This window comes from Pseudogymnoascus verrucosus (assembly GCF_001662655.1).
Source record: "Pseudogymnoascus verrucosus strain UAMH 10579 unplaced genomic scaffold scaffold_9, whole genome shotgun sequence".
Classification (NCBI taxonomy): Eukaryota; Fungi; Ascomycota; class Leotiomycetes; order Thelebolales; family Thelebolaceae; genus Pseudogymnoascus; species Pseudogymnoascus verrucosus.
The window spans coordinates 378,171-400,355 of NW_017263660.1; the positions used below are offsets into that span (position 1 = coordinate 378,171).

At 50.3% G+C, this 22,185-nt stretch overlaps 11 protein-coding genes across 11 annotated transcripts; 5 read left to right on the forward strand and 6 right to left on the reverse strand.

Moving 5' to 3' along the window:
* Positions 1–167: 167 nt before the first annotated feature.
* VE01_02406 (uncharacterized protein) lies at positions 168–1,421 on the forward strand (the record flags this gene model as incomplete). The annotated part of the gene is made up of 1 exon (XM_018271915.1): positions 168–1,421. One exon carries the CDS (start codon positions 168–170, stop codon positions 1,419–1,421), a length of 1,254 nt encoding a protein of 417 aa, XP_018132645.1.
* Positions 1,422–1,749: 328 nt separating this feature from the next.
* Positions 1,750–3,295, reverse strand: VE01_02407 (uncharacterized protein). Its single transcript, XM_018271916.2, has 2 exons — positions 2,975–3,295; positions 1,750–2,823 (listed from the first exon to the last, which is right to left on the reverse strand). The coding sequence occupies exons 1-2, from the start codon at positions 3,167–3,169 to the stop codon at positions 1,876–1,878; spliced, it is 1,143 nt and encodes a 380-aa protein (XP_018132644.1). The 5' UTR covers positions 3,170–3,295; the 3' UTR covers positions 1,750–1,875.
* Positions 3,296–3,421: 126 nt separating this feature from the next.
* Positions 3,422–4,388, reverse strand: ADI1 (1,2-dihydroxy-3-keto-5-methylthiopentene dioxygenase). Its single transcript, XM_018271917.2, has 3 exons — positions 4,109–4,388; positions 3,687–4,058; positions 3,422–3,626 (listed from the first exon to the last, which is right to left on the reverse strand). The coding sequence occupies exons 1-3, from the start codon at positions 4,136–4,138 to the stop codon at positions 3,507–3,509; spliced, it is 522 nt and encodes a 173-aa protein (XP_018132639.1). The 5' UTR covers positions 4,139–4,388; the 3' UTR covers positions 3,422–3,506.
* Positions 4,389–5,538, reverse strand: VE01_02409 (uncharacterized protein). Its single transcript, XM_018271918.2, has 2 exons — positions 5,175–5,538; positions 4,389–5,116 (listed from the first exon to the last, which is right to left on the reverse strand). Exons 1-2 carry the CDS (start codon positions 5,481–5,483, stop codon positions 4,805–4,807), a joined length of 621 nt encoding a protein of 206 aa, XP_018132638.1. The 5' UTR covers positions 5,484–5,538; the 3' UTR covers positions 4,389–4,804.
* A 135-nt stretch (positions 5,539–5,673) lies between these two features.
* Positions 5,674–7,375, forward strand: VRG4_1 (GDP-mannose transporter into the lumen of the Golgi). Its single transcript, XM_018271919.2, has 4 exons — positions 5,674–6,136; positions 6,189–6,279; positions 6,336–6,737; positions 6,790–7,375. Exons 1-4 carry the CDS (start codon positions 5,891–5,893, stop codon positions 7,233–7,235), a joined length of 1,185 nt encoding a protein of 394 aa, XP_018132776.1. The 5' UTR covers positions 5,674–5,890; the 3' UTR covers positions 7,236–7,375.
* A 630-nt stretch (positions 7,376–8,005) lies between these two features.
* Positions 8,006–11,045, forward strand: VE01_02411 (uncharacterized protein). Its single transcript, XM_018271920.2, has one exon. It carries the CDS (start codon positions 8,132–8,134, stop codon positions 10,745–10,747), a length of 2,616 nt encoding a protein of 871 aa, XP_018132777.1. The 5' UTR covers positions 8,006–8,131; the 3' UTR covers positions 10,748–11,045.
* Positions 11,046–11,089: 44 nt separating this feature from the next.
* On the reverse strand, positions 11,090–12,494 carry VE01_02412 (uncharacterized protein). Its single transcript, XM_018271921.2, has 3 exons — positions 12,286–12,494; positions 12,115–12,226; positions 11,090–12,053 (listed from the first exon to the last, which is right to left on the reverse strand). The coding sequence occupies exons 1-3, from the start codon at positions 12,321–12,323 to the stop codon at positions 11,406–11,408; spliced, it is 798 nt and encodes a 265-aa protein (XP_018132778.1). The 5' UTR covers positions 12,324–12,494; the 3' UTR covers positions 11,090–11,405.
* A 365-nt stretch (positions 12,495–12,859) lies between these two features.
* Positions 12,860–13,490, forward strand: VPS55 (vacuolar sorting protein; the record flags this gene model as incomplete). The annotated part of the gene is made up of 3 exons (XM_018271922.1): positions 12,860–12,898; positions 12,980–13,196; positions 13,357–13,490. The coding sequence occupies 3 exons, from the start codon at positions 12,860–12,862 to the stop codon at positions 13,488–13,490; spliced, it is 390 nt and encodes a 129-aa protein (XP_018132779.1).
* A 701-nt stretch (positions 13,491–14,191) lies between these two features.
* On the reverse strand, positions 14,192–15,649 carry VE01_02414 (uncharacterized protein). Its single transcript, XM_018271923.2, has 2 exons — positions 15,358–15,649; positions 14,192–15,295 (listed from the first exon to the last, which is right to left on the reverse strand). The coding sequence occupies exon 2, from the start codon at positions 15,291–15,293 to the stop codon at positions 14,454–14,456; it is 840 nt and encodes a 279-aa protein (XP_018132772.1). The 5' UTR covers positions 15,294–15,295; positions 15,358–15,649; the 3' UTR covers positions 14,192–14,453.
* Positions 15,650–16,008: 359 nt separating this feature from the next.
* Positions 16,009–19,836, forward strand: VE01_02415 (uncharacterized protein). Its single transcript, XM_018271924.2, has 3 exons — positions 16,009–16,308; positions 16,365–17,453; positions 17,502–19,836. The coding sequence occupies exons 1-3, from the start codon at positions 16,252–16,254 to the stop codon at positions 18,321–18,323; spliced, it is 1,968 nt and encodes a 655-aa protein (XP_018132773.1). The 5' UTR covers positions 16,009–16,251; the 3' UTR covers positions 18,324–19,836.
* VE01_02416 (uncharacterized protein) lies at positions 18,751–20,236 on the reverse strand (the record flags this gene model as incomplete). Its single annotated transcript, XM_059463439.1, has 2 exons — positions 20,014–20,236; positions 18,751–19,962 (listed from the first exon to the last, which is right to left on the reverse strand). Exon 2 carries the CDS (start codon positions 19,957–19,959, stop codon positions 18,751–18,753), a length of 1,209 nt encoding a protein of 402 aa, XP_059319907.1. The 5' UTR covers positions 19,960–19,962; positions 20,014–20,236.
* Positions 20,237–22,185: the final 1,949 nt, after the last annotated feature.

Consider the following 22,185-nt stretch of genomic DNA (forward strand, 5'->3'; position numbering starts at 1 on the left):
AATATATTGAAAGCAACTTGGCCCAGCCCCACGCCCATCAAAATACAGATTCAGGAACTAGTGCTACACTTCACCGGGAAGAACAATTGCACGTGGCATCCAAACCGATTCCATTATTCTCACAACCTGCCCCAGATGTTCTGGAAAGTGCACGAAGTTGGCAGGCAATGGAGACTACCAGCGCATTTGCCCATACACCAAACTTCCAGGTCACTATCGGGAATGTCGATTCTCAGCAGAGAATCACGAGGTATGTTGGAGATCATGCGCACACCTCGACCAAAGTCACACTGTCCTATAGTGCTAGCGCAAATTCCCGTTCTTTGAATGCAGATGCTTTCCGCATTCACCCCTTGAATTGCTATACCGGGGACCTCAAGAGAAAATTATCTACCTCTTCCTCTTCAAGAAATCCAATCGGCTTCGCGAGAGCTTTAAGAAGCACTACCACGCCTACCGTGCCGACTCCCAGCTCCAAAACATCGTCGTCTTCACCTATTGACGAGCGGGGTTCCATGATAACTCCACCTGAGAGCATCAGCAACGAACTACAACCGGAGCGATATGACGAGTGGATGCAACAGGCTAAGAACGTGCAACTTGAAGATTTACCAGGGCTGGAAAGCTTTGAAAGCATGTCTCAAGTTTCCCAAGAAAGGATTCAGGGTCTAAGAGCCGACCCAAGCGGAAAATGGGCTGGACTAAGCGAAGAGACGATTCGCCGTATGGTGATAAAAACAAGGCTTAAGAAAAGAGCAAAGCGGAAATATGATCTGTTCTTGCGACTGCAGAAGCGGGCGCCTTCAGACAGTACAACGAATCCTCGGTTTTCACTGAGGGGGGTGCAAATGATTCAGGCCCAGGCTCGAAAGTATGGCATTGGAACGGAACCTGTCGAGGCGAGAGAAACAGTTGCTCAATTGGCTTTTTGGGATCATGAAAAGGCCGAATTTGCTAAGTTTGAGCGAGATCTGCTGTTAACACGAGGTAACACCTCTGAAGTTCTTCAGAAACAGAAAACCAAGAGGCCATCTCAACATAAAAGGGAGTGTGAACAGTTCTCGGAAACTTTTATGCCTCAAAACGAAGATGAAAGGGAAATAAGCCCTGGCAGCACTCAGTCGAATGCTACAGAAGTAATTAATCTCCTGGGTACCCGCTCCACCGCTAATTCCCCAGAAAGGGGAGATATGGAGCAGGAGAAAACCCCCGATTCTAAGTTCCAGATTCCGACCACCTTGGCTTTATCAAGAGGGTTTGGAGGTGCAACTTTATCTCAAATGATGGGTATTGGTGACGATGAACGGCTCATGAAGCGGCTAGTTTCTTTGGGTCCTGGAGATGCTATTTTTGACAGACAGCCTGAGTTTGCACCAGGAGAAACTACGTCGGAAACTTTGAACAATATGCCCCTGGATTAGCGCACTTGATAAGCATGGTTGCAAGGGCAACGAACCATTATCGATATCGCAGTTTTGGAAATGAAGTTTTGGAAATGAAGTTTTGGTTAGAGGTGGAGTTAGCAGTTATTTGTTTTTAAACGGCACTGTTATGGTATGGGTACGTCTTATTATTTTGAGATTGCAATTGGGCATTCCATAGGACAAACATACACCACAATTCCCGTGTGGTAACTTAAACATCAGTAGCTCTTTTGATTGTTTTAACTCTCGTCGTTCCTCCATTTCTGTAGTCATCATTTCTTATGCAGTGCGTATATTACTATTTTTGAACTGTTGGTGATAAATTATATGGAGAAATTTATTTATATTCTTTTAGAAATAGCAGAATATTAACTATATATACGACCTATGCATGTACTATAGCTCCAAATGTTCTGCCTGGCCTTGTGAGCAATCATCGCCAGGGCTTCAGCTATGCCGCCTCTACTTTAACGTCATCATCGGCCTCCTCATCCCTTTCCGGATCCTCCTTCTCGTCCTTGTCATCGCCAGCACCAGTGCTTTCCTCGCTTGGCCAATTCAACTCTCTCCAGTCTTCTCCCTCCTCAATCACACACCTGAGCCTGTCTCTAATACTCTCGACCGCAAAGCTCCCCAAAAGTAGCCTCAGTGGTGGAAAACTGCAATGTCCCAGCTGCCACACCAGCTCTGCGCTCTTCACCACACTCGTTGGCTGCCTGTCTCCCAACCATTGCACCATGCGCTTATAATGCTGCGCAGGGCTACTGGGGCTGCTGTACGGTTCGCTCGCCGGCTTGATAAGGAAGTGACCATATAATGGGAGACCTGTGCCGACAATCTTCTCTCTCTCGGGCTGGTCTGGGTCGTCTCTTCGCACCAACCCGGGCTCCACAAGAGTAGCCTTGATATTAAACGCATCGACTTCATAAAGCAGAGCCTCTATAAGCCCCTCCACCGCATACTTACTCGCGCAATACGGTCCCAAGCCTGGCACACCCAACGCGCCCGTTGTCGAGCTAAAAATCAAGTAGCGCCCATGCGCCTGCTCGCGGAAAATCGGCAAGCTGAGCTGCAAAATATTCAGCGTGCCCATGAAATTCGTCTCGATCTGGTTGCGGATCTCGTGCTCGTCCTGGTCCTCGCATGCGCCGATGATGGCCGTACCACTGCAGTTCGCAATCAGGTCGATGCGTCCGAAGTGCGCGATGGCTTTGTTCATCACGGCTTCGACGGTGGCGCGCGAGCGCACGTCACAGAGGGTGCCGAGACAGTTGGGATGCCAGTTTTGCATGGAGGCGGGAGGGTTGAGGTGGGTTTGGCCGACGGCGACGACGAGGTCGTTGTGCCGCAGGGCGCAGCTGGTGAGGGAGCGGCCGATGTGGCCTGTTGCACCGAAGATCTGAGATGGGTTAGATATGTATAAATTGGCACTTGAGATATTCAATTCCTTCTCCAGCCGCTGTTACTAGAAGATGCCTCTGGTCATGTGCCATGAAATAGACACCGCTCACCACCTTGACAACTGTGAAGAAGCAAAATTGTTGACTTACAATCCATACGAGCTGCTTCGGCGGATTATTCGGACCTGGAGGATCACAACTAGATGGGAGCTCGACTTTCAATTCTTGTCTTGCTCTATCAGGAGACGTGTGCTCAGGTTGCTTTGCGCTGCCATCAGTCCCGTTGGGAGCCACGTCCCCGGCGACTCCATGGTAGCCTAAGTCTTCGGCTTTGAAGGCATCCATCCTCTCAACGCCTCACAAGATAAAGCCAAATCCCATGAGCGCTCAAAGACCAAAAGGCATTGGCTGATTGGCTGAGACGTGGTGAGTTATTAGAGGAAGCGGGCCATAAAGCTACGCCATGCGGAGTTGGTTTTGGTGGGGTGAACTGTGCGGGGGTTGAATTTGGGTTCATAGTGGACGGAGCTATGGTATAAAATGCTACGTACTTTTTGCAACTTGCAGTAAAAAATAAATTTCTAGGGACATTCTACGGTTTTAAAAATGGGTATTCATCAATCTAAATATTGCTAATCATTGCAATACTAGCTCATATCTACTATGTACTTGCTTTCCTCGTCTAAACCTTCAGTGTCTTGTCGACATATTCCTGCCTGTACGGGTTGATATCGACATCTGGCCCGCGGTTCAGCGGTGTCCACTTTGGCTCCTCCTTGAACAATCTCATTGCAACAATGAACTTTGTTTTCGCGTTAGTTTCTAGGTTCGAGCTCAATTGGATATTCGTGGGTATGCTCACATTGCTCGCGTCGGTCGTAAACCTGTGATAGATGCCCGCCGGGAGAATAATCAAGTCGTCCTTCTCCAGCAAAATCCTCACCCACTCATCACCCTCGTTCCTGACATCAAAGTATCCCTTTCCGTCGCGGATATATCTGATCTCCTCATCCTCGTGCATGTGCTCTGCGAAGAACGACTTGACCTTCGTCTCGTAGACCTCCCCCATTGCGCTCGGCGACACGGTGATCACATCGCGGTTCTTGTATGAGCGCTCCGACGCCAGAGCATCAACTTGTTCGAGCTCGGAGTAGTTGTAGTAGAGGACGCCCACGCGCGAGAGCTGGTCGACGGAGACCTCGCGTCCGGAGTCGTGGGGTTCGCGCTGGTCGCCCTGGGGAGCCGTTAGTTGAAATGCGACATGGCGAAGACGGGAGAACTCACGGGCAAGTTGTCGTACCAGTAGGCTTTCATGTTGGCGTGTGTAGGGTATAGTATATTCTGGGAAGACGAAGGATCAAAGAGGTACGGGTTGATTTATAGTTATTTCGTTGGAGAGAAGCTTGATTTGTGATGGTTTACCCCTCGTATTGATGACGGGCGATCGGTGACCCCACCAGTGCTGACCAGCGGGGTTGCACCATTTCACATGATTTTAGCCAATTACTATAACGGTATATTCATATTTACAACCACAGTTCATACTGATCAACATAATTCGTATTGATCATCTCGTCATATTTTCTTGAAGAATTCTAGTAAGGTCTATGAATGTGAACCTTTATGGGGCTTGATTCGTGGTTTAATTCCACGTGGGATAGTCTCATCTCAAGCTTCATCCCTGAGGTGGAACCAAGGGGCCTGGAGAGTTATAGCGATTGGTAAAATTGATATTTGGCTCGATCTTTTCACCGCCACTTCTTCTTCCCCTGTCGCAATGTGTCGAAGGGGCACGGCAGAGTATGCCTCTTCCTGATACTTGGCTACGCCAACGAGCCGAGAGCCGAGAGAGTTACGGGCGTAGCATACTCAGGTCTTCTACTGGCCTGGTAGATGTATGCTGGTGTGCTGTGGTAGCCAAGGGGCAAACTCACTGCGGCAAAGTCCCTGAAACTTTGACCAAAGCCTAGATAAAGCCTCTCAATCCCAGTCATCATTATCGCTGTCTTCCTTCACAGCCTTCTTGACGCCGAATCTAACACCACCATCGCCCTGCGTCTTCGCTCTTTGGACCACACCAGAGCCAAGTAGACGCGCTTCAAGATCGGCAGTAGTGAAGTTATCCGCGGTGTATGACAACCCCTCGAAGCCTACGATCCTATCGACGCTAATTCCACCAACGAAACAGATAACGCAGGGCAGGACCTGGACCCTTAGCTTCGTAACAAGAAACGGGGCGTTATCGACGTTCATCTTGAGGAACCTGGTATCGAAATGCTTCTTGGCCAGTGACTATTGGACGCAACAGTCAGAACAACACTCCAAAATATAGTTCAACGGGCAAGCAAACCTCAAGGTGGCTGTCCATAACCCTGCAACGTTGGAAGTCCTCCTTTGAAAAGTGTACCACGGCATGCTTTGAGGACGTAGTCAAGTCCATCAATGCCTTCTCATCCTTGATTTCGGTGTAGTCGCCAAACCCCTGGTTCTTCTGCGTCTTTGCCCGTGTAAACTCGGCGTGAAGCTGCTGTATACGCTGCTCTCTGAACGCGTCGAGAGCTGGGGAATCTTCCAGAGACTCAATGAGCGCATCTTCGTCGTCCGAGTTATACTCGGTCTTATCCACCAGAGCTGCCACTTGGGCGTCGATTTTAGCCATTATTGCTGATAGGATGCCCTCACAAGTAACCCCGCGAGTCAATTCTTGAATCGCTAGATAATTGCGATAGGCGACCAAGGACCGGAATGGGGCCCGTGCATGAGTTTTGTGGTCCAAATATGCTTATGTAAGCGTAATCTTGCCTCCTGGTTGTGGTCTAATTTGGGAAGACCAGAAAGGTGGGCAAGACCAGTTCTCGAAAACCAAAGGAAAACTCGCTCCTGTTCGATTCCGAAGCAATAGTCATTCGTTACCTGATGCTTATATAGTACGGCCAGCGACAACGCGACAGATTTCAGACCTCACCGTTTGACCTGCTCAACGGGCCTCGTATTTCCCCTTTCGCCTTGTAACCCAAGCGCATCGCATTTCAGCTCAGGAGACAGCGAGTCTTCCCAACCGCAACCATGGACGGCAAGAAAAGAGATGATGATTATTCCATTGAGATCCCTACGAAGGCGTCCCGCTCTTCGCCAGCACTCAACAGGCCGTCGCCCAGCATGGGGATGCCTTTGGCGCCTTCGAGCATTGTGAACAACCCAGGGCTTTCTGTGCTTGCATACTGTTTGGCCTCCATCAGTATGACTGTCATCAACAAGTTCTGCGTTTCAGGAGATAAATGGAATATGAGCTTCTTCTTCCTGGGATTCCAGGTATGTCAACATCCTCCTCTGGCAGTAGAGAATTTGTCTGACAAAACTACAGTCAATCGTTTGCATTATTGCGATTCAGGCTTGCAAATCCATGGGCCTCATCAAAGACCTAGCGAAGTTTGACAATGAGAAGGCAAAGAGATGTATGTTTAGCACGAATATCCCACTATCTGACATATGCTGACCATGGTGTTACCAGGGTTCCCAATCTCCCTTCTTCTCGTTGGAATGATCTACACAAGCACCAAGGCCCTCCAATTCCTCTCTGTACCAGTGTATACCATTTTCAAGAACTTGACTATCATCGTTATTGCATACGGAGAAGTCCTTTGGTTCGGAGGAAGCGTCTCTCCTTCGTCCCTTTTCGCATTCGGACTCATGGTTCTCAGCTCCGTCATTGCTGCATGGGCAGATGTTCAGCACGCTCTAGCAGCCAGTGCTGGCACCTCGACCCTTTCTGGCCAAAACATCGAGGCAGCTGCCCAGCTTTCTACCTTGAACGCTGGCTATGCTTGGATGGGACTTAATGTTTTCTTCACGGCCTCCTACGTCTTGGGCATGCGCAAGACTATCAAGAAGATGAACTTCAAGGACTGGGACAGTGAGTTATTATCCCGAACAAGATGTTGACCAACGTACTGACCCATTCACAGCCATGTTCTATAACAATCTCCTTACCATCCCAGTGTTGATCGTCCTCTCCATCCTCATCGAAGACTGGTCATCCGTAAACTTCAACGCCAACTTCCCCGTCGAGTCTCGCAACAGCCAAATTCTGGCAATGATTTACTCTGGCCTGGCCACCATTTTCATCTCCTACGCCTCAGCATGGTGCATCCGTGTTACCTCATCGACCACATATTCCATGGTTGGAGCTCTCAACAAGCTGCCCATTGCCGTTAGCGGTCTTGTCTTCTTCGATGCCCCTATCACCTTTGGTAGCGTGTCAGCTATTCTGTTGGGTTTCGTCAGTGGAATGGTCTACGCATGGGCAAAGGTCAGACAGGCTGCTGCATCAAAGATGAGCCTGCCAACCACCAACATTCCGATGAGCGCCAGCAGCCAAAGCGCGCGTGATGCTAACGCATCTAAATTCTGAGATCGCAACAATCGCTCAGACTATTCTTAAAGAAGGCTCTTGTCAAAAGAGCCTCTAAGGTTTAATACAGGCCTGTTCTTGGAATTCAAAGCCTCCGGGACACGCGGATAGAGAGATGTTTGGCTTATGAGGTTGGGGGGGGGGGGAGGGACGTTAAGACGAAAGTGGCGAGATGCAGGCACCGACCTACGCCGATTTGTTGGTTTTATTGTATTATATACTTGTTCTCTAGCATAGACTGCTTGTTTGTGCGACGGAGGCTGTTGGTCTGCCGCATACACGGTTTCTGTATTTTCTTGTGGGTGGGCTATAAAAAGGGGGGATTAGGCGCATGTTCCACAGCAGCTATTTTTATAGTACGATTAATGCGATACCAGAGAGACGCGTTCTAAGTGAAACTGCTACGTGCTCGATTACAGTCTATCCCTGTTTAATATTCATATGTTGTGGATGTTTACATTTCCATGCTCTTGTTTTGCTGCCTGTATTTCGTGGTCTACCACCTCTTCACTCTAAATTGCCAAAAACCCATTGGATTGTACCGAGACTGGCTTGCAAATTGGGCTGAATAGTGTATATTAAATTGATTTCAGGAGATCAAATCAATCTGACGATGTGGTGCATTTTGTCTTGGCTCTTTCAATTGTTATCATGCCTGTACTGTCCAGTATCCGAGAACTTGGTCGACTCCTAGCCTTGCGGCAAGGCTGAGTGATCGCCCGAAATTCTTTGGTGGGATGGGACGCCACCATTCCACTTCTAGCGTCACCGCCCGGGGCAGAACGAGAAATATATAAAGTCTCCGAACCCCATTTGCCCAATGAGGATGTCTTGCACACCAGCTTCTCCCCTTCAAATTGGCTAAAACTGTGGCTTTGGGCCCCGGGAATCCTCCAATGCCTGCCAAAACCGAATGCCAGAGGCCGTCTATCCTCTTCGTCGACGCCTATGACTCTTTTACGAATAATATCATATCGCTCCTCACAACAACTTTGAACTGCTCCGTGAGAGTCGTTCGAATCGATACACCGCTCTTTCCTACCGATGCCTCTCTCGCCGAGGAGCTGCGACAGTACGATGCCGTTGTCCTGGGACCTGGGCCCGGGCACCCGGAGAATGAAGCAGACGTCGGGTTGATGCGGAGAATATGGGTAGCATCGGCCTATGCCAATGAGGAAGGTGGGCGCGACATCGACACCAGGGTTGATATCCCCATACTGGGAATATGTCTGGGATTCCAAAGCTTGGGGTTGCAAGGCGGTGGAGCCATTCGGAGGCTGACCGGGGGCGGCATGCACGGTGTTGTCAGGCGCGTCACCCATTGCGGTGGTGGAATATATCAAGGAGTCGGAGAGGTTGATACGACGCTTTACCAGAGCCTTTGTGTCGATCTTGGGCAAAATGAAGTTTCAGATGAGATATGGGAGTCCGAAAAGTGGACTGCTAAGTGGAAATACACTGGGGTCGAAGGACAGGGCACAATCGAACCTTTGGCCTGGGTGGAGCAACAAGTTGAAGGAAGAGATAAGAGAATCTTGGTTGCATCGAAGCACTCTCAGAGGCCATGGTGGGGTTTACAGTACCACCCCGAGAGCATATGCACGAACGAGGAAAGCAAAAAGGTCATCTTGAATTGGATGGACGAGGTAAACAATCACAACGCGCAAACTGGAAGGAAGATTGTACGAGGAGGGAAGGCAAAGGCAGGAATGCCGGTGCGACCTAGCCTGCTGGCACAAACGGAAGCCAAGAAGTTGGAAATGAACGGCTCGCGAGCAGAGTATGACTTCGAACACGAGGACTTGAATTATGGATACGCGTCTAAGGTCGTCGATTTAGGCAGCAACTTGGACGTGCCAGACGTCATTGCGCGCATGGAAGCTGCTGGTCGAGACCTAATTGTCTTGGAGAGCACAAATAACAACATTAGGGGCATTGGCTCCGAAATGGTCCGGGGGCGCTACACCACCATTGCTCTCCATGTGGATAATGCCTTGCGTGTAGAGTACTCGGTCGGGAACGCGTTTGCAAGCGTGTTGCCCGCGTCGAAGACGTCCGCTGCGCGAAGCAACCCCCAGAAAGTATTCATGGGAGGGTATGGTGGAATATGGCCATTCCTTGCAAGCTATCTCGATAAGAGGAAGATCAACGACGGGAACGTGGACGTACCATTTTGGGGCGGCTTTATGGGTTATACGACGTACGAGCTTGGATTAGAGGGCATCGACGTTGCGCCGCATTCTCCAGTTCCAGCTGATGGTACCGATCGACCGGATCTCAACTTCGCGTGGGTTACTGATAGCATTGTCATCGATCACCAAGAAAATAAGGTGCATCTACAGCAACTTACGAAATCGTCCATAAACCAGGATGCTGAGCCCCTTTGGTGGGTTGACGGGCGGGGCCAAGAACTCGTTGATTTCCTTAGCGGTGCATCCTCTGCTCTGGCAAAGACCCCTTCTGTTTCCACAGAATTCACAGCTCCGTCAAAAGTGGGGGCAAAGGCACGCACGCCAGAGTCAAGCGCATACGAGGCCTCTGTTCGGACCTGTCAATCGTATATCTCCGCTGGAGAATCTTACGAGCTGTGCCTCACATCTCTCTCAACCTTGAGCGTCCCTACCGTTCCGGCCTCATCTTCAACGCCTCTCTCATCCAAGGATGCTCCTGCCCTATCAAGCCCAGCCTGGTCACTCTATCGCTCTCTCCGAGCGGCACAGCCCTCACCCTTCTCCTCTTTCATCCGCCTTGGTCCTGCGACTTTCATCTCTTGCTCCCCTGAGCGTTTCCTCTCATGGACCTCCTCGGGGCGCTGCGAGCTGAGGCCAATGAAGGGCACGGTCAAGAAAAGCCTGGCGCCTACTCGTGCGGAAGCTGAGGCGTTGCTAGACGTCGAGAAGGAGCGCGCGGAGAATCTAATGATTGTCGACCTCGTCAGACACGACCTTTATGGTGTCTGTGGCGCTGGTAATGTGGCTGTGACTAGGCTCATGGGAGTTGAAGAGTACGAGAGCGTGTGGCAGATGGTGACTGTAGTCGTTGGCAACATACCTGGAGGAGACGACAATTCAGGGAGCCAAGAAAATCTCAACATGAAAGGTGTTCCCCAGGAGACCTCTGTCAGCGGCTTGGAACAAGGGCCTCGGTACTCCGGTATCGATGTCCTTGCCGCATCACTACCTCCGGGGTCGATGACCGGTGCGCCAAAGAAGAGAAGCTGCGAGCTGTTGAACGAGATCGAACATGGACGAAGGAGCCTTTACAGCGGTGTCGTGGGATACATGGATGTTGGGGGCCGCGGTGACTTTAGCGTTAATATCCGCTGCGCATTCAAGTGGGACGATGAGTCTCAGAGCGATGACCAGGATACCTGGTACGTGGGGGCCGGCGGAGCTGTTACAGCACTCAGCGAGGATCGGGCCGAGAGGGAGGAGATGGAAACTAAGCTATTCAATACGCTGAATGGCTTCGGCTTAGGACTCAACTTGGGTAGGCCGCCAAAACCAACCTGAAGATCTGGGGTGTATTACTATGGGAGGGTGGCTTGGATTTTTGCTTTCTGGCGTACAACGCACAGCGTCGCACAGCATTATTGGCTAGGTGTGGCATGACTCAACGTATTATGGGATTGGATTTTTGGAGCTTTGGAAACATCTGGGTATTTGCGGGCGTATACACCACTCAACGTGGAATAGAGTTACTGCGCGTAAGCTATGGAGTTAGTTTTACTGTAAATTATTAGATTTATACAGGGCGGAAATCTCAACTTGGTTAAGAACTGTTTGCTTTTGCAATACATATAATTACTTCTATACTACATTCTTACTCTGCTGGTATATGTGCAGTTTTACGGGCGAATGTTTTCTAGACTGGCATGAGGATCGAAAGCATAATGGTCACAAAATGTGGCCTTTGCTAACTTCATTATCCATGCTATTAGGTTTTGACAATCCAGGATCATAAACTGGGCATAAGAGTACGGAATTGACAAGACGCCTTGCAAATTATCTTTCATAATGGTACTGTACATAGACGCCAATTTCATGTTAAGCGCCAAGGTCGTCTATGCTTCCCTACGGATTCACGAGCCCTTTGTGCCCTTCCATCTTTGCCCAGCGGCGTAACGGCTAGTGGTATGAGCATCATAGCCAACCCAATTCAACCCACACCTTATGCGTCGTCAACATCCATCGTCTCCGTCGGGGCCTCGGCCTCAGCCTCATCATCCTTCCCCTCCGCAACAGCCTCAATCCACACCTTAACCTCCTGCCCATCATACAGCTTGAACGGCTCAATATCTTGGCTTCCCTTTGGTGCAATGCCAACGATACCAATACTAGTATTCTCCACCGTCAAATCCTTATCCTGCGCTAAACTCTCTTTCAACGCCTTCAGCCCATGCGAGACCAGTTCCTCCCTGCTCGCATCAGCAAACTCATCTGCGTTCCTCTCCAAGTACGTCCTCGCCATCTGACTCCTCGCACCAATCGCACACGCCACCATCTCCTGCGTCAGACCGCTAGGCTGGAACTCAAACAGGTGTGGCCCCGTCTCGTCAACGCCCACGACGATCAGTCCAACACCGTATGGGCGCTTGCCGTAGTGCTGGGTGTTGGTCTGGGCGCGGTCGCCGATGGCGGAGACGGCGCGCTCGATGGGGAGCGCGCGCCCGTATGTCAGGCGCGAGGAGAGCGATTGCGACTTGAGGAAGTTGGAGAGGACGCGGGCGTCGGAGGCGAGGCCGGCGAGACCCAGACCGAAGTGCGAGTCGATCGCGATGACCTTCTTTTGGTAGGAGGAGAGCTCTTCTGCATTGCGCTGGGGATGGTCAGTGAGGTTGTTCGAGGAATCTGGGGGGTAGGGCGAGGGTGAGACGTACCTTGAGAGCTACGAGGACGGCGTGTGTTTTGCTGACAAGACCGACAACGACGGAACCTTGCTTCACGGCCTCACTGGCATATTCGACCTGGAAGATTCGTCCCTGTGGAGAGCTTCAGGACTGTTAGCTACACCAAAGCAAGTTGAATACGTGGTGAAGTTGTAAGCTTACAAAGTGACCGAATCGTTGTCATAGTTGTTTCTGAACATCTTGGATGGTTCGCAGCTTCGGCCGCTGGGTATCGACGATTAATTCCTGTGTATTCCTTCTCCTCTAGCTTTTATTTATCTCGTAGTTTGAGAGGCGTAGCGTGCGTATGAGGAATGATGTGACTTCGAGGTGGGAATTGAAGCTGGCTGGTTATTGTCTTGTTGCTGGCTTGACAGCTCTCGTCCCAGGCAGGACAGGGCAACGCAGCACCTCAAGCTCCAAACGCGGTTAAGCGCGCTCGCCCATGTGTAGGTGATTGTGGAGCCTTATACACAAGGCTGCAATCAGTGTAGAGGTTGCTCAAGCTAACCGCATCGGGTGTGCACGTCAGCTCTCGCGAGCCGCCGAGAGGCTGCGCAATCGACATACAACAGACGTCAGTCACGATCCAGCATACTCTGTAGCCGCCGCGCTCTAATACGATTAAAACGATAGAGGACAGAGATAAACGTCCAACTCTATCGCCTCGAGGAAACGACGAAATAGACACATAGCAGGTCCCCACTTAACAACCGCCAAGGTGCCTACCTTCAGAATGGCTGCTGGTCTCAAGACCATCATAGCGCTCTCCTTCGTACGTCCGCCCCGAACTCAACGATCCTCGTCTACCCCGCCTACTCCCCACGCCGAACTCCCCACTAACTGATTCCAACAGGTCCTCGCCGTAGGCTTCCTCCTCGTCATCCTCTCATGCGCCCTGTGGCATGCATACTACCCGCTTCTCGTCGTCGCCACCTACGTTGTCGCACCTCTCCCGAACTGGATATGTTCGCGGTGCGCAAATCCTGATGACTTCGGCGCAGAGGGCGGCGGCAATGCGATTTTGGACTTTGGGAAGTTCGTTACGGGTGGGCTGGTTGTTATGGGTATTGGTGAGTTTGGATCTCTCTTTTATGGACTGAGGGTGGAATGTTGTGTTGGTTGGGGATGAGAGGAGGGGTTCTGGGCGGGGAGAAAGTGGCCATGCGGAGGAATGGCAGGATGCGTTTACAGAGTGAGAAGAGAGGAAGATTTGCTAACTGCCATCTACAGCACTTCCCGCAGTTCTCGCACACTCCGCAATTATCACCATTCCAGCCATGATAATGTCCATCATCGGCGGCCTCCTCATCTACGGAACCATCGTTACCTTCGGAATGTTCTTCCAAGAGGAGCAGGAGTTCTAAGTCATAGGCACGCTTCGTGGAGGTAGACGGAAAGTAAGGATCTCAATTACGGATGGGACGGAGGGATGTGGATATCAGAGGCACCATGGACTTGGTACGGTGTATCATTAGCATCATGTCACCTAAAGCGATCAGTTTGCGAATTTAATAAATTGAAACCCATCCTCCGAGGAAGCTGCGACTGGTAAATCGTTCTTTCCATATATCAGGGTTGAGAGTTGCGAGGAGGCTGCAACTGAGCCTTTGCTTTGAAATCATTCTTTCCATATAGGGATTGAAACCTCTGAGGAAGCTACGACTGAGCTTGCTTGGTAATCGTTCTTGCCATATATAAGGCTAGAGATCTAAAGGAAGCTGCGACGGAGTCTTCTTCATAATCGTTCTTCCCTTATGTAAGGCTGAAGCCCTCCAAGGAAGCTGCGATTGAGTTTGCTCGGTAATCGTTCTTGCCATGTATAAGGTTGAAAAGCTTGAGGAAGTTGCGACTGAGTTTGCTTGGTAATCGTTCCTTCCATATATGTATATTGCTGAAGATCTCGAGGAAGCTGCGACTGAGTCTGATTAGAAATCGTTCTTTCCATGTATAGGGCTTTAGAGTTCCAAGGGCAGACAGGTTGGTTATCATGAAGACAGTGAGCATGCATGGATTCACTCTCACAGGTTGTCTACTTTCATTCCTACGGTTATTACAATGGTCAGGATGTATGTTTTTATAAAATTTATTCTATTTATTTGCATCCAAAAGCTAGCATATACGCCAGTAGGTGTATCTAAAGCGTGGCAAATGGGCACACTGTTGGTCTAGTAAAATCGTAAGCCGACTCCTAAGACCCCCAAAAACCCGCTATATATGCAGCAAATCCAGCTACATAGTGATCCCCAAACTCCGTGCTATGCATAGCGACGTCAAATCATGATAAAAGTACTGAAATCGCTGGAGATAAAAAAAGAGGATATCGCCGCTTATAGCGTCTTCCAAGCAAGCTTGAAGCGCCCATCGGCCGGCTTGTAGTCGGAGAGGAACTCAACAGCTTCTTGGGCTGTCTTGGCTGGAACGATGATGCTGCGGTTGGATTCGCGAACAAAGCCAGAGCTGATCGAGTTGTCGACCCAGCTGAGGAGACCATCCCAGTATCCTTCGATGTTTAGGACGATTGTGCCGCGGCCGTGGATACCAAGCTGGTTCCACGTGACAACCTCCATAAGCTCCTCCAGCGTACCATATCCTCCTGGGAGGGCAATGAACCCAGAGCCCGGTCCTCCCTTCATGACAGCCTGAGCCATCATCTGCTTTCTTGTGTGCATGTCGTCGACGATGGTAGTCGTTCCGTAGGTGGCCTCATCAGGGACGCCGTGCTTCCCTCCGTTCTTCGAAGGAGCCTTGCTATCTGGACCCTGCTCGAAGACGACGAGCGGTTCTGGAATAATCCCATGCACGGCGCTTGGTCCGGACAGACTGACGAGGGTACGAGCGATCTCGCCCATCAGTCCTACGGTTCCGCCACCGTACACGAGCTTAATGTTGTGCTTGTGGAATTCCCGCGCGAGGTCACGAGCCGCTTGCATGAATGCTGGGGAATTGCCCGAGGAAGCTCCGCAGAAAACACAAATAGTTCTTGGTGGTACATCCTCGGTGGGTGCGCTCTTCAGGTCGAGGGTGATCTCCTCGGTCTGTGGCGCCACGATGTCCACAGCGATCTTCTCGTTGAATGCGAGATCGGTTTGTAGCTGGGCATCGAATGAGTTCTTGTTGTCGAACATGTCGAGGGTCTCAACGGGACCCATGTTAGATGGTGGCGACATAACTGAAGTCAGGGTTAGTCAGTGAGGTCTTGGGAGTAAGCGGGGTCGGGGAGATCTATCTTACCTGTGATCGGAATAAAGCCTTGGTCTTATAGATGTGTAAAATGATGAGAGTTCAACAGTGTTGACTGGTCGGTTTTGTGTCCTTCGTGGCGCGAGGTACAAAGGTGTCACTGGGTGTATTCTGGTGGATGAGGACCAGATGGCGGGCTGATCTAGTGTGAAACTCGCCGGAAAAGGAAAACCGAGGCGTTCCAAGTGTGTCTGTATGTGTAGAAACTCGAAGGTGGTAAATTTGTAGTATAATAGTAGTAAGGACCGTATAAATCCGTATATATCCCTTTGATAATTCGTTTGTCTTGTGAGAGAAGATGAGTAGAGTATCGTTGGGGGCGACTCGGTGACTCTTATAGTGGCAGGGAAGCGGCGGGCGGCCGTAGACCAAGTGACCCAGAGTGACCCAAACTGACGTAGGACAGGCCGCGGGCAGCAGCGGCATAACGGTGTTTGACCAATAGAAATCGAGGGAATGGAACGTTAGTGTGAACCCTACGAGGCTATGCAAGGGGCCGCGTCCATCTCCCTTGTTTATCGCCACGTGACGCCTTGATAAGCTATTGGCGCTCGGCCTTCGCCACGCCGAGGGTGTAGCGAACCACGGAAAGCGACGAGAATACACGATAATAGCTGTCTAAAGATGCTGAGCTCAAGGAAATTATAATGCTTATATATTAAATAGCTGTTATAGTTCTAATAAATGCAGTAAATAAAATTATATTTGAGAAAATTGTTTACTGCTACTGTTTCTAATTCCAATCCCAGGCTAGCGAGGATGATGTTGTGATGCATCCACTATTATCGACTACAGTACCAAGCGACGATCTCTGACGTCTCTTCAAGAGCCTCATCAACGACAGTACTGTACATACGAAGCTTCATCCTTCAAACGCTTTTGAAGATGGCTCCTCCAGCAGCTCCAGCTGCTGCCACAGCCGGTAGTACGAGCCGCGTGAGCGTAAGTACCTTAACCAGCCTCAATTTAGTGGGGTTTCGTTGCTGACACCTTGCAAGCCATTCATCCAGTCTGCGGTTCAGGGAATCGCGATCTTTGTCGCCATTCAATTCGTCCTGGGGAAGTTATCGGGACAAAAGCCTGCGACGACCAAAGATGCTGCAGGAAACGTGATACCGGGCAACACCGGCGTCATTCCTCCGTATACTGCGCGACCAGACAAGCTTGCGGAAGGGGCTTCATACAATCCGATTCCGCAGCAGATCGCGCCGATATGGGAAGATAATGTCGCGGTGGACCTCGTTATTGTGGTATCCCCGACATTTGTGCATGAGCCACTCTCCAGAGTACCGAAGGAGCGGGTGATTGCAGATGAGACCGCGTTCAAAATTGGCGACTCCAGTGATAAGAGGGTTATTGACGCTGAGTTTGATGTACCGAAGGAGGTTCAAAACAATGGAACACTCTGGGGCCATTATTACATTGGAAAGACCGGAAGCACGCTCGACCCCTCAGTCGCCGGCTATGATCCAGGAAACGCCTACCACTTCATCCGTCCTCTCACACAATATATCGCCAAGAAGAAGACCAAGAAGACCAAGAACCTTTTGACTGCGGCGGATGAAACGGAAGAGATTGATGAGGAAGACACTATCCAAGGTCCAATCATCAAATCTTTCTATCATCCAAACTTTACCATGTCGTTCGTCCCAAGCACAGGGGTTATGTCGTACCCAAACATGCATCCTGCAGCTCGCCAGTTCACACACATCGAGTCAACTGGAGCCCGCGACGCGACTGGACAGAACGGCTGGTATTACCCTGTCTTCTTCGTCAACACATTCTGGCAACTCCGTGCCCACATGGAAGAGCTAAACTCGACCGTCACTCGTCTGCCAATCCACATTGACCTGAACAACCAGGCAAACTGGCTTTATAGCATCATTGCAAGCGTCGATGAAGGCCAGAAGGCGACTGCTAGGGCTGCTGCCATGGGAGGGCCATTGCCCCCTGGAGGAGGTGATGGCTCCGAGTTCGAGATGATTAAGGAGGTTCTACTTGATACCAACATTTACCTGCTCGCCACGACTGTGATAGTCAGCATCTTCCACATGCTATTTGAAATGCTCGCTTTCAAGAGCGATATTGTAAGTTTTCTCGTCGCAGATTATGTGGGTAGTTGCTAACTAGTCTAGTCGCATTTCCGCAACAAGAAGGATAACGTCGGTATTTCCGTCCGCGCCATCCTCGGAAACGTGTTTATGCAAGCTGTTATCTTCTTGTACCTCCTCGATAACAACGAGAACACCAGTTGGATGATTCTAGCTAGTCAAGGCATGGGGATCCTGCTTGAATTCTGGAAGGTAACCAAGATGGTCAACGTGCGCATTCGCCCGAACCCAAATTCCATCATCCCTTACCGCATTGCTTTCGAAGACAAGCACAAGCTGTCCGAGACGGAAGAGAAGACAAAGGAATACGATGCCGTGGCATTCAAGTATCTCTATGCCATCGCGGTCCCGCTTCTCATCGCCTATGCTGCCTACTCTCTCATCTACGAGACGCACAAGTCGTGGTACTCCTTCATCATCGCGACTCTCGTCGGTTCCGTCTACGCCTACGGCTTCCTGATGATGGTGCCCTCGCTGTACATCAACTACCGCCTCAAGTCCGTCGCGCATATGCCAGCAAGGGCTATGACGTACAAGTTCCTCAACACGTTCATCGACGACCTTTTCGCGTTCACGATTAAGATGCCGATGCTGCACCGCTTGGCGACGCTGCGTGACGATGTTATCTTCTTCGTGTACTTGTACCAGAGCTATAAGTACAAGATTGATTACAAGCGCGTGAACGAGTTTGGACAAGGTGGTGATGATGAGGAGGTCGAGGAGAAGATTGCCAACAAGCCGCTGACTACTCCTGCCGGCGGGGATGCGAGTGTCAAGGTGGGAAATGCCGGTGAGGTGAAGGCATCGGGGAGCTCGAAGAAGGGAGGAGCAGCGAAGAGGAAGTAGTGAAATTCTTCTAGTGAGTGGGATCGAGTGGCAGGGTGTAAAATTCCTAGATGCATACATAATGTCTATATACAGGAAGCGGCAGTATTTTATTGGAAGGTATGTTTCATATGGTATATTATTAATGCTGTTATAGCTACGCGATGAGGGAAATGCTAGCTCAGGTAGACAGAAAATACATAAATCAATACTCGGCCAAACCTGCAACTTTCTTGAGGCTTTTCCGGCGAAGATCATACCACGGTGCACCTCACAAGTATAACCTTTTTAACCCCTGATATTTTAAGACAAGAAACGAAGAATACAACAACCAGGCACAACCATCCCATATCCTCCACACCAACACCCCAAAGTCCACCACACCACCCGAACTAGCGAATAGAAACATCAACATGCCAGCGCGCACGTCCAGCGCAAGAGAAGACGCTTATAAGTTCTTTGTGGGCTTGGTGACGCCATCAATGACCTCGTATACCACACCCTTTGCAGCGGACGCGACATCGAGGCGCTTCTCTGCTCCGGCCATGGGTGGGACCTGAGTCCCATCCGGGAATTTGAAGTCCGCGGGCACCTTCCCATCCTTGAGAGCTCCACCGCCGAGGACTTGGGCGAGCTGCATCAGGGGGCCGGCTAATGGCACGGAGTTTATGGCGTCTGTAGTCTCGTCGCGCTTGCTTGAACCTGGGGGTTTCAACCCGCCGCCGAGGCCACCGGTAAGCATTCCCAGTAGGCCACCTAGAACATCGGCTCGGCGCTGGAGAGCTTGAGATGGGGTTTCAAGACCGCTTGGCTTGAAGTCCTTGCTGTTCTCAATGGCGTTGGTGACCTGGTCCAGTACAGCGGCTACTGTCCCTGTGCCGTCAATGCCGCCGCGCTTCTCGGATGGGGTCTTTGTGTTATCTTGGGTCTTATAGTTCTCTGCGTAGTCCTTGCTGTTTTTCAGGGCATCGTTGAAAGGGCTGAGTAACTCCCCGACTGTCTTCGTGACGTCAATGCCGTCGTTGCGCTTGCCAACTGGCTTCTTGAGGCCACCTGGGGTAAAGTCTTTGCTATAGTCCTTCTTGAGGGCTTCGTTGACAGGGTCGAAAATTTCACCTAATGCCTTCGTGACATCAATGCTGTCGCGCTTGCCAAGTAGTTGTTTGGGGTTTACTTCGTTGCCCTGGCCGAGGACAACGTCCACGGCACTCTTCAGTGTTCCCGCGACATCAGGGGCCTGGCGCTTGCCGCCTGGGAGCTTTGTGAGGCCGCCGGTGAGGCTCTCGACTGTGCTGGTCAACGTGTTGGTGATATCGGCGGGCGCCTCGCGCTTGCCACCAGTTGGGAGTTTTGTGATGTCACCACCCGTGATCTGGTTCAGTGCGTCGGTCAACGTCTTCGCGACATCAGGAACCTGGCGCTTGCCGCCTGGGAGCTTTGTGAGGCCGCCGGTGAGACCTCCCAATGTGGTGGTCAATGTCTCTGCGATATCGGCACGCTTTCCACCTGGGAGCTTTGTGAGGCCGCCGGTGAGCTGACCAAGTGCGCCAGTTACTGCATCCGTAACATCGACGGGCTCGCGTTGGTCGATTTTTGGGGTGGGGGCGGCGGTGAGGAGGGGGATGAGGATGAGAACCGTGGCGAGGTGGAAATGCATTTTCTAGACGCGTGTTAGAATGTTATTCGACGCGACAGGGAGGGGGATGCTTACGCTGGTAGTCGAGGGGTGTCGGTGGTAGACTCGTGGGTGTGGATTGTATCCTGTCGATTGTCGTTGTTGAACAGGAAATGAGATATGGAAGGAGAATCCGTAGTCTTATATGATTTATTTGGAGCCCCCTTTCGCCAATATGTCTCCCGAACCTGCACCGAAGTCAAGTAACGCAGGCAATTTCCTCGCGTCAGACATGTTTTGGAGTCGGGTGACTGAGGATGGATTGCTGCAGTTGATGATAACGCGTGTGAGACGTTTGTGTGAGACGGCTTCCCAGGCATCGTTCCGAGTGAGTGGGGTGCAGGCGACCCCTTGCATCCCCAACGGGGCCGAATACATTTGTTCACTGCTCTGGAGTATAATTACAGGCGAAATACATGACTCCAAGTAAAAATAACATGTTAAGATATTTATTTGCGGCCTTAATGTATTACGTTCAGCAGTTTGTTGCCGTGAGTCCAGTACAGAGAGCAATTGGATTTCGGCGATCTTGGGGGTATTCAGATCCTGAAAACAGGTGCAAGAGATGAGACCGCAGTAAGGAGTAAACTAGTGGTAAAGACCTTACGTCTATGAAAAGACTTGTTTCTATGGGATTATAACGAGGCTAATGTGTTTTGGATATGGAAACTGGGTGCTAAAAGCAGCATATCACTGCAGAAAGGGGGGTAGTTATCGTCGTTCTCTATTTAAATTATACTGTGCGGTATTACAAACTTTGGGCACACAGTGATTGCATTGGCATGTGCCGAAATAATTGAATACAGCAGTTGGATCAAGATGCCCGACGAGAACTTGATCGTTTCGAATTGTGAGACTTTTGAGGCATTTGGGATGAGGCGAATGGGAAAGCCGTGTGGCCATCACGTCGTACGGTGCTTGGCCCACCCCAGAGCAAGTTTCTCAGTTGGGAATGATCCCGGTGTGGTAGTAGAGTAACACTTCACGAATCAAGTTTAAGCGTATTACTGATCTGCAGGTACAAATTTCCAAGCCGCATTAGTCGTCATGCAGGGGATTATAACGTATGTGACCATCACTTATGGTAGATGGCTTTTTGTGACCCAAGCCGCAATTGTTAGGAGCCAATAAAAATCAGTCGGTGAGCAGTCGTAGTTAATTACCTTGGAATTATGTATATTATTTTCTCTACTGAGCATAGTTACAAGTTGGTGAAGCTTTACGCTGTGAAAATACGCCCGTGGCTCCGTTAGTTTGACTACATTTCTCATTTTTATCATCAAGGCCAGATGCATTTACAAGCTTAGAATACAACGTAATAAACATTATGTGATTTTAAAATACTGGTAACTAATCAACAATAGATGAACTGGCCCTTATTCCTCGATTGCAACCAAATGACAAATGATGCATTCTCTGGTAGGCATGCTTGGACGTCTCCATCCTTCAACCCCGAACACAAAAAGGGCGTCTATTTAAGCGGGGGTCGGAGCTGCTGGGGCTCCAGGAACAGGAATAGCAGGAATAGCCCCCAATAGCGCACCAAGTCCGGCAATAGCCGAATTTATTGGCTGGGTGAGACTGATGGTAGTATGTGGTGGGTTGCCGTTGTTTTTACCACCCAGTCCAGCAAGTGCGAGAGGCGCGAGGAGGAAGACGACTGCGACTTGGAATTTCATGTTCTATAAAATAGTTAGACTGGATAGCTGGAAATGGGGATGGAGAGCACTTGCGTTGGTGGCGAGGGACGTTTGTGGAAGCTTTCCGGTGAATTTTTTTGGGGTTTTAGGTTCGAGGGACAGAGGGTAGAGGGTGTGTTGGGTTTATATTGAACGCTGGGGGCTGGATCGGGCGATCAGAGATTCTAATATAGCTGGCTGTCTTGGCCTCTCAACAGGTCTCAGCGAACATCCACAGTTCAAAACGGGGTTATCCAATGGGCCCTGATGACTACAGCAGAGAAGCAACATCGTGAGACCTCCTGTCTGACGATAATTCCACCGCTGTACAACAATGCGACAATGGCCATTTTCACTACCAGCCTGCTGTGAAAAGGGGTATCGGGTATCAAGCATTTATTGATACATCGTCATACGCGACACGAGAAACGGCTGCATCAACACGACGACAAACTCGAGTATGTTATTTGACCCCATAATAATGTCTGATAGAAGAGTTGATGTTTGGCCATTGTTGGAACAAGTGTGT

Bases quoted from the DNA above. Each gene is read 5' to 3' on its own strand.
- VE01_02407 (XM_018271916.2), bottom strand. From the start codon at position 3,169: ATGGATGCCTTCAAAGCCGAAGACTTAGGCTACCATGGAGTCGCCGGG. The intron at 2,824-2,974 runs GTAAGTCAACAA...AACCCATCTCAG, and splicing joins CGAAGCAGCTCGTATGGATT to ATCTTCGGTGCAACAGGCCA.
- ADI1 (XM_018271917.2), bottom strand. From the start codon at position 4,138: ATGAAAGCCTACTGGTACGACAACTTGCCC. The intron at 4,059-4,108 runs GTGAGTTCTCCC...ACGGCTCCCCAG, and splicing joins ACTGGTACGACAACTTGCCC to GGCGACCAGCGCGAACCCCA. The intron at 3,627-3,686 runs GTGAGCATACCC...GCGAAAACAAAG, and splicing joins TTACGACCGACGCGAGCAAT to TTCATTGTTGCAATGAGATT.
- VE01_02409 (XM_018271918.2), bottom strand. From the start codon at position 5,483: ATGGCTAAAATCGACGCCCAAGTGGCAGCTCTGGTGGATAAGACCGAG. The intron at 5,117-5,174 runs GTTTGCTTGCCC...TGCGTCCAATAG, and splicing joins TTATGGACAGCCACCTTGAG to TCACTGGCCAAGAAGCATTT.
- VRG4_1 (XM_018271919.2), top strand. From the start codon at position 5,891: ATGGACGGCAAGAAAAGAGATGATGATTATTCCATTGAGATCCCTACG. The intron at 6,137-6,188 runs GTATGTCAACAT...ACAAAACTACAG, and splicing joins TCTTCTTCCTGGGATTCCAG to TCAATCGTTTGCATTATTGC. The intron at 6,280-6,335 runs GTATGTTTAGCA...TGGTGTTACCAG, and splicing joins CAATGAGAAGGCAAAGAGAT to GGTTCCCAATCTCCCTTCTT.
- VE01_02411 (XM_018271920.2), top strand. From the start codon at position 8,132: ATGCCTGCCAAAACCGAATGCCAGAGGCCGTCTATCCTCTTCGTCGAC.
- VE01_02412 (XM_018271921.2), bottom strand. From the start codon at position 12,323: ATGTTCAGAAACAACTATGACAACGATTCGGTCACTTT. The intron at 12,227-12,285 runs GTAAGCTTACAA...ACAGTCCTGAAG, and splicing joins GACAACGATTCGGTCACTTT to CTCTCCACAGGGACGAATCT. The intron at 12,054-12,114 runs GTACGTCTCACC...GACCATCCCCAG, and splicing joins CCGTCCTCGTAGCTCTCAAG to CGCAATGCAGAAGAGCTCTC.
- VE01_02414 (XM_018271923.2), bottom strand. From the start codon at position 15,293: ATGTCGCCACCATCTAACATGGGTCCCGTTGAGACCCTCGACATGTTC.
- VE01_02415 (XM_018271924.2), top strand. From the start codon at position 16,252: ATGGCTCCTCCAGCAGCTCCAGCTGCTGCCACAGCCGGTAGTACGAGC. The intron at 16,309-16,364 runs GTAAGTACCTTA...ACACCTTGCAAG, and splicing joins GTAGTACGAGCCGCGTGAGC to CCATTCATCCAGTCTGCGGT. The intron at 17,454-17,501 runs GTAAGTTTTCTC...TAACTAGTCTAG, and splicing joins TCGCTTTCAAGAGCGATATT to TCGCATTTCCGCAACAAGAA.